Source organism: Poecilia reticulata, linkage group LG18 (assembly GCF_000633615.1).
Source record: "Poecilia reticulata strain Guanapo linkage group LG18, Guppy_female_1.0+MT, whole genome shotgun sequence".
In the NCBI taxonomy this organism is placed as follows: domain Eukaryota; kingdom Metazoa; phylum Chordata; class Actinopteri; order Cyprinodontiformes; family Poeciliidae; genus Poecilia; species Poecilia reticulata.
Window position 1 is genome coordinate 19,885,293 of NC_024348.1, and position 8,657 is coordinate 19,893,949.

At 39.2% G+C, this 8,657-nt stretch overlaps 1 protein-coding gene across 3 annotated transcripts in view; it reads right to left on the minus strand.

Annotated features, from left to right (window-relative positions):
• Positions 1–8,657, minus strand: part of txk (TXK tyrosine kinase) — a 15,105-nt gene that overhangs the window by 2,746 nt on the left and 3,702 nt on the right. Inside the window, exons 1-12 of one of the 3 annotated variants that reach the window (XM_008436034.2) lie at positions 6,119–6,177; positions 5,016–5,070; positions 3,620–3,701; positions 3,419–3,544; positions 3,015–3,079; positions 2,766–2,825; positions 2,627–2,681; positions 2,343–2,422; positions 2,141–2,265; positions 1,102–1,176; positions 457–628; positions 156–372 (exon numbers count right to left, since the gene is read on the minus strand). In XM_008436034.2, coding sequence (XP_008434256.1) covers positions 156–372; positions 457–628; positions 1,102–1,176; positions 2,141–2,265; positions 2,343–2,422; positions 2,627–2,681; positions 2,766–2,825; positions 3,015–3,079; positions 3,419–3,544; positions 3,620–3,701; positions 5,016–5,070; positions 6,119–6,140 — 1,134 coding nt within the window. In that variant the 5' untranslated portion in view covers positions 6,141–6,177. Of the gene's footprint in view, positions 1–155; positions 373–456; positions 629–1,101; positions 1,177–2,140; positions 2,266–2,342; positions 2,423–2,626; positions 2,682–2,765; positions 2,826–3,014; positions 3,080–3,418; positions 3,545–3,619; positions 3,702–5,015; positions 5,071–6,118; positions 6,179–8,657 lie in introns of those variants that run through there. The other 2 variants (XM_008436036.2, XM_008436035.2) reach the window with 2 other exon arrangements.

Genomic DNA, 8,657 nt, shown 5'->3' on the forward strand with positions numbered 1-8,657 from the left:
CTGTGCTACAGCTAGTGACTAGCTTTAGTGTCCTTACGCTAGAGCTAGCAACTAACTTGAGCGATCCTGTTCTTTAGCTAGCGACTAGCTTGAGGGTCCCTGTGCTAAAGCTAGCGGCTAGCTTTAGAGTCCCTGTCGGTCTGCTGCAGCCTCACCAGGTCTCTGTGGATGAAACTGTGAGATTCCAGGTACTCCATCCCCTCGCAGACGTCCTGACACATGGACAAAAGCCACGCCTCCTTCAGAGCTCCGCCCCTCTGACGCAGGTAGTTCAGCAGGCAGCCGTTATCCATGAACTCAGCCACGATCAGCAGGGGGCGGTGCTTCAGGCAGACGCCGTACAGCTGAACCAGTTTAGGATGGCACAGCCTCCTGGAGCAGAAYRCACAGAAAACGTTACRGAAACGCGTTCTCTGCATCTCATTGGTGGTTTTCGTCCTGATTCTTCTCCCGTACATCATGACTTTGGCCTCTTCGGCGAAGTCCTCCTCGTACATGGCTCCCTCTCTGATGGACTTGATGGCCACTTTCTGCTGGTCCCGGTACTTGCCGAGCTTCACCACTCCAAACTGGCCACTGCCCAGTTCCTTCATGAAGGTCAGCTCACTGGGGTTGATCTCCCACTTCTCTGAAACARAGAAAATCAGGGGCAATTAAAATAAAATATCAGGTTAAACTGATTGAATCTTATTAGTTGTATCCCTTGATAATACTAGAACATCAGAAAATCTGCCATGTTGCAGCTAGCACAGGCCTGTTGTGAATGCTAATGCTAGTTAGCATTGCCACCAATGGCTGYGGATAAACAATTTTTCTGTAACTGTAAGTTGTTTTCTGCAACTAGCACATTTAGCAGTGAATACATGTGGTTGATTGACAGCTTTAAAGACTGTTTCTTTGCTCTGATTGGTTGATTTTGGTGCATTTCATCAGACAGCAGCTGCAGCTCAGAGAATGCGTCTTTTCTCAGATTATCTGTCTCATGACAAACTGTCACAACATGGTGACAGATTTAACAAATATGTAAAAATCATATTCTTTAAAAGTTACATWCAGCAGCTTTAACTGATGCATGTAACGGCTTAACATGAATGTGTTTACCTGAGCTGAATCCTGCTGTGGCTGGGACACACCGTCCCATCGGTCCCACTGCGTACCGTAACCGAGTCACAAGACCTACAAACCCAAACATGAGAACATAAGAYATGACAGGAAAAATGACAGATGACCAGGATGTTAAACTATGAGAGCAGACTCAAAATGGGCGTTTCTAAAGCGCAAACGCTGATTGGCTAGTTCAGCAGCAGAAATGAATCTCTAAATGATTGTATTTTATTCCTAGCATGTTGATCTACAGGAACATACTCCATGCAGAGTGAAAAAACAATGTAAAAGCTAAAATTAGCTAAATAGTTAAAATTAGCTAAAATACTAGTGGTAACATGTAGGCTAACATGTTGATCTACACTAACATACTTCATACAGAGTGAAAAAACTCATGAAAGAAGCTAAACTAGCTAAAGTATTAACAATAGCCTACATAATATACTATCATTAGTATTTTAGCTAACTTTAGCTATATAGATATATTAATGGAGTATGTTACATCATACTAGCAACTAGGCTAGCTTTTGGTAGCCTAGTTGCTTTTACTGTTGCTCTACAGCTAATTTTAGCTTTTATATGGGTTTTTTTCACTCTGCTTGAAGTACTAGCTATGCTWGTGCTAGCGTAGATGCTATCCATTTTCTAGCTAGTTTTAGCTTTTTARCTAGTTAATCTTTGTTCTATYTCATTTCTCCAACATATTAAAATAATATGTTACAATCTACACAATATTTTGAGATGTTAATTTTGTCCAGTCTTTGAGAACYCCTRCAGTTCTCAAAGCTTGTCCAATCGTGTTGCGGCTCATTTGGTTTGTCCAATCGTGTTGCGGCTCATTTGGTTTGTCCAATCGTGTTGCGGCTCATTTGGTTTGTCCAANGTCCAATCGTGTTGCGGCTCATTTGGTTTGTCCAATCGTGTTGCGGCTCATTTGGTTTGTCCAATCGTGTTGCGGCTCATTTGGTTTGTCCAATCAGGCGTTGCTGTTGAGAAACGCCCACTTTGTCTGMAGAGACGCCAACTCGTCTCCTACCTGCTGCATTGTGTTCATGGTAGTGTATAACGTCTGGTATGGAGCTGAAGACGTGTTTTTCTGCCAGGTAGAACTGTCCAGTGTTCGTTATTTTTATCTGGTAATGCCTAATGTCTCCATTCGGACTGTGCAGGAAAAATATTTGGTTAAATATTTTCTGTGGATGTAAGTTTTATTCTGGAATTTAAAACTTGTGACTCACCTTAACGTCTTTGTATAAACAGAAACGGTGTAAGTTCCTTGTTTACTGGACTCCCGCACAACAAAACCACCTTCTTTATCCTGGAAAACAGCAATTAATTWTTAGAACCGTAGTGAAAATTCACATTTAAGATAAATCAGGAGTTAATCTCTTGCAACTTTCAAGTGTAAATATGTTTATATTTAGACAGTGTGATGAATAAATCAAGATTCAAAATTTAATTCAGGTTCAAAACTACTTTATTGATCCCARAGTGAAATTAAATAATCATAAATAAATAATACCTGCTGTTTCAGCAGCTGCTCAGCTTCTGTCCTGGTGATGTTCTTGCAGTACCACCTTCATGACGGACATTTTAAATAAACATTAAATGTTTTCTAACTGCGCTCTCCGGCCGAGTGAAATAAGAAGTTTAAAACTTACGAGTTTGCCTCGATTCTGTTCTTCTCTGTTACGTAGTTACTGGGGATGAAGCCTTTATTCCTGAGCAAAACGACGTCAGAACCGAGTTGTTAGAGGATTTACAACCGACGGCCTCGATAATTTAAGTGTTAGACATGTTTTTYATCTGAATCTGTCAAYTTTGAGAAGCTGCTGATTGATTAATTAGTAAGATGAAATCACAGTTTAAGTGAATGGTTCTGTGGTGGTTCTGGACTTGGTCTGCCGTACCCGTGTCTGTCCTCCGCTCTCCACCACAGCTGGTCCTGCTTGTGGAGGATGACGTATTCCTCTCCCTGGAGACACAAAGCATTAGCATTACACGCATTTATTTATTTGCTTTTTGTTGTCAGTAAATAAATCTGATCAACTAGTAAATATCTGGTTATTCCTCGTTAATTAATCACTAAAATTATTGTTATTTTGGTTTGACCAGAGGTCATAATGTCCAATTTTATTCATTTAAATGGAGCAAAGGACCAAAATGAATGAGAATTTAGTGCAACAGAAAGTTTTTAGATAATAATGTACAGTTAAATGTATTTTTTCTTCATAATTTATAAAAAAAATACTTTACAACAGTGATAATAATTTCATTCACCAGAGTTTCAGTGAACTGGTGTGAAACTGTGTACCTGTTTAATGGTGAGGTCCGAGTCCTCCTTGGCCGTGAAGTCGTACATGGCAACGACGCTCACCAAACCTTCACCTTCTCCGTTCTCCGGAGGGGGCAGAGGGAGCTTTTTCCTGGACCGGTCCACCTGACCAAAACGTAGCAAAAGTCAAAACCTAGACCTCAGTAACGCACGGATACGGACAAATGTGCCGTTTCTTACCCGCCGGGCGTTTCCAGGGTATCGTCTGGTTGTGAAACAGAGAGACGTTCTGCCCTCCAGCTCCATGCGTGTGTTGATCTCCCTGCAATCAGACAAATCGTCTTTACATTTGGGGGTTTTTTTCTATTCAGTTTGAAAATGTATCAAAATCTTTCCACCACTAAGATCTGGTGGCATCAGCATTTAACTTTTTTTGGCACTGGCAAATCAACAAATTAGATTTATTTGGGTGCACATACTTATTTTTAAGGTAAAATTAGCACAACATTAAAAAGTTATGTAAAAATAAGTAAAACCAATTTAATTATAACATTTTGGGGCTGCCCTAAATATGGGCGGAGCCAATTGTTGAACTCCGCCCATATTTGGGGCTGCCCCAAAAGTGAACTCAGACCACATTTCCTGCTGCCCATATTTGGAGCAGCACATTTGTGAATATTTGGGGCATCCCCAAAAATGGGCGGAGTCAGTTATTTGACTCCGCCCATTTTTGGGGATGCCTTGAAGCTTTCACTTACTGACAGAAATTGTGTTATTATGTATTATATGTATAGATTAACACATATTTTACATCTTCTGCAAGTAAGTAGCACAACCAAGGCTAGTAGAGGGGATCAAATATTAAACTTCGCCCAGATACATTTTAAGAAAACAAACCCGAAGATTCGCTTTATTATTACAAATTTTTCAAACTCCTGAAATAAGCTGATTTATAAGCCTTTTCTTTTGCATTTTTTTAATTTTAGAGGAAACTTGCAAATGAGATGAACTGAAAAGTTATAAGCGATGAAAGAACATTTTCCTGTTGAAATTATAGACCAAAAACAGAGTTTCATGATCCAACCGCTTTTCTTTAATGTTATTTTGGTGCATGCATCTTTGCACGCTGTTCATTCGTTGGACAGGGTTCGCTCACCACATGGCTCCGAGGCTAACCACAAGCTAAAAACTCTAAAACGTGGCCTCGATCTGTGAGCTTCTGCAGGATGGACGTTTCCTCTGTATCTTTAGAAATATGCAAAACTACACGAACTGGGAAGATATAAATATCCTCATTTCAATACCTCCAATTCCTCCCAGCAGTTTTTTTCTCTTTACGTTGCTTTTGAGGAACTTGACCCCTGTATTGTTTATAACGTTGTACAACGACATGTTTCAGCTCAACTCTTAGGTCCAACCACAGCATTTCAATCAAGTTGAGGGCTGGACTTTGACTGGGCCAAAGTTACGCCTTGATTCTGGTCTTTTTCAGACCTGTTGCTGTGGATCCTCTGCTGTATTTGTAATATTTTAAGAGACAGAGTGCAGGGTTGACTCAGTGACTTAAAACAAGCCTTAAAAATCACCACGAAAACGTAACTGGAGGCTTTTCTACCTCAACAATTCTTATCTTTACCTGCTTGAGCAGCAGCAGCAACAGCAGCAGCAGCATACAGAGTGGGTGGATTGATCTGAAACAGACAGAAAGAGGAGAAGTTATGGCTAATCTTTTAGCTTTTCCAAATTAAAGTCTATACATTTTTATGGTAGATTGGGTTAAGTCTAGATGGTTGGATGGTTTATCTATAAATATGGATGTAAACAAAAAGTTCCTCCAGTTTTTTCCAATTCTGCCATCGTGGAAATTCACCCAAAATCAGCAGATACTTAAATTTTTACTCAAGTTTTTCACAAATGTTGAAAAGCATTGCGTTTTAGCAAGATGCTGTCTCCCATCTGCAGCCTCAGCCTGATTTTATGTCAATTTAAATATGACTGATGTGACGGGAAACAAAAATCAAGCTATTTCAGTTTGTTAAAGAATAGAAATGTTTTCTTTTCTCTCATCTTTTTCTTATAAAGATTTTGAAACTGGTTTGATGATGGAAAAATATCACAAAATTCCTTGTAAATATTTCTAAAGTAACACCACAAAATTTGTGATCATCATMGGAATAAAAAAAGAACYAAAACAATCTAAAAATGCTTGAGAGACTGATTTAYACAAATGTACTTTTTCTATTCACATAAAGGCAGAGCAGCAAATGTTAAAAGCTTCTTTTAACACCTTTAATGACTAGATTTAAAAAGTGGCATAAATGACAATGTCATCAACATACAGACGTATTTTAGCTGAAATTAGCTACTTTCCTGCTTCATTAAGCCTCACTATAACTCATTTATGAAAATATATAAGACAGGGACTTAAACATATCCCTGAGGAACACCTGTGGATACAAAAGGAGAAGCTAAGTTAGTTGAAACTTATGTTTGTTAAAGTTTAAACCAAACCAAATTAACTTTTCTAGCTTTATATGTGATCCTCTCATCAAAAACACACCCAGAGTTTTGATTGGACTGCATATTTAAGAAATCCTAAAATCTCYCTGCATCATTCAGGGCCTAAACTCCTGTTCATACGAAGTGAACTGGTGGCTGGAGTTTTGTTTTATCCAAAGCTCCAGCCAAGATTCCCAGCAAAACTCCTCCAGACTAGCGGCAGCAGCAATCAGCAAATACCTGGTGGAACCGCTGATCTCATTATAGGASCTACATCTCAGTGAAATGTTGTGAAAATGTTGTTAAAGGGTCAATAGAGRAGCCATCTTGTTATGACTTCCTGGAGGCGGAGCTTCAGAACGAGCAGGAGCTTCTTAAAGAGACAGGCRCCCAATTTCAGGGCATTCAATTACAGTCAAATTTCTCTTATTTTTTATACAAACACCATTTTCATAGCAACTAAAGGTAACTTAGTTAATTGATTGTGCTTTAAAATAGCACTATGTGCCTGTAAAATACTCAATACTGCCCCTTTAATTAACTACATACTTAAATCTAAACAAATAATTATTACTGTCTAACATTTATAAAGTGTCTTTGTTCAAACCAGAGTAGCTCCAGCGTTGATATCTCTGTGAGTTGCATAAAGTTTACACATTTAATGTATTATTACATAATATTAATCCCTATTTTGCCATTTTAGAGAGAAAACTGTTGCTGACGCAGCTGTTAACATACGTTACATTTATTTTCTGTTTGACGTTGGTTGAGTTTAAGCCACTAAAGTTAACGTTTGCCCTTTAAGAGCGAAATTGTAACCAGTAAAAAGATCAAATCTAACAAGGAAACGCATCTTTGAAAATTGTCCCACCAGCTGTTTTAGCTAATTTTTTTCTGTCTTTGTGTCTCTGTGGTTTGAAGTGGGAGGTCGTTGTCAGGAAGCATAGTTTCCTTTTCTGCAGAATTAACACTCTCTTTGCTTTGAGCGAGTTTCTGTGGGCGAGTGAACAAGATGGTTCACTTGTGGCCGGGTCATTGTTTGTCTGAGACTGCAGGGAGAGGTGGCTACATTACTTCCTGTGTGAATTTAAAAAAAACCCACTCATATGCAGAGCGACGAGTCTCCTGCGATTCTGAAGGTACAAAATGAAAGCAGAGCTTCAGGGGAAAAAAAGGTGATGAAATAAACATCATGCCAGCGAGCGATGGACTCTTTTTCTCAGTAATACGTCTAATCTGCTATTTGCGTTACCAAACTTGTCAAAACACAATGAATRGCTCGTCTAATATATTGCAAAACAAGCGATTTAAATGCTTTAACCATCTTCTTTTGCAAATAAATTTGCTTTATTTATCCGAAAGTAAATATTTCTTAATCCGTTATTTAAGATTTGCAACCCAGGAGAGATGGGTCAGGTGAAGTTTTTCTCACTACAGAAACAGAATTCTGTGTATTTTATGGGGACGGTGTGTGACAGACCAGGACAAAGTAGGAAAAGGAAACGAGGATTTAACAAGTTGGGATCCTGGAAAGCTTAGTGTGCAACAAACCGCCTGCAGAAATCCCTCAGAGGGGCAGATTTTGTGTTTTATGACATAATCAAGTATCTGTGTTGCCTCCAGTTGTTATAAAAATGCTGCATATATCAAATACATCTTGGCTTCATAATTCAACATCTTGAAATTGGGCCTCTGTCTCTTTAAGAACCTCCTGCTCTTTCTGAAGCTCCACCTCCAGGAAGTCATAACAACATGGCTCCTCTATTAACCCTTTAACAACATTTCACTGAGAAGAAGCTCCTATAATGAGCTCAGCAGATGTTTGCTAATTGCTACTGGCTAGTCTGAAGGAGCTGAGTGGGGGAGGAGCCGTGACTCGAAGGCGGGGCTAGGTCCACCCAGGCATTTAGCACAGCTGAATGGTTGCCATGGAGATTAAAGGATTTCTCAGACATGCATGAATGAATCAAGACATCACTCAGTGTTTGTTTTTGATAAAGGAATAATTTTATAACCTGGAAAACTTAAAAGTCGATGGACGGACGGACGGACGGACGGATGGACGGACGGATGGACGGACGGATGGACGGACGTAGAGCTAAAATAAATCTGTATGCTAATGACATTGACTTTTTAAAATTAGTTTCTGTTGATAACTCGTCCCTCTATCCAACAGGGTTTCCAATCAAAGCCTATTAATGTGTCAGAATGGCCCAGTCAAAGAAACTGAATCAATAATGAAACATTAATTAAAATGAACCCTTTCCAAAGTGTGCCGGTCGGATTTTTAATAAAGCGTTCTGATGCTAAAAATGAGCAATAATGCTAAAGAAAGCTGCAATGTAGTCAATGTAGTCATGTTCACTAAGCTGTTCTTGTACCATTTAACATGTCGCATAAGCTAAAATGAGCCAATATGCTAATAATAGCATGAATGCTATCAGTAGCATGTGAAGTATCACTAGCATGTTGTCTGTCATTACTTACTCCATTCAGTATATGAAACATTGGTAAKAAGTAAGAAAAGAGTTCTGATGCTCAACATTAGCATCAATGCTAAGCTGAGCTAAATTGTAGTCAAAAACCTGTGGAGAGTCAGAAACATGTTGACGAAGCTGTACTTTTGTTAAAATTAATGCATTAGGTGAAATTAGCCAAAATGCTAATCTTAGCATGATTGCTATCAGTATCATGTTCAGAAACTATCCATCCATCCATCCATTTTCTTGCACCCTTTTTCCCTCAGTGGGGTTGGGAGGGTTGCTGGTGCCTCTCCAGC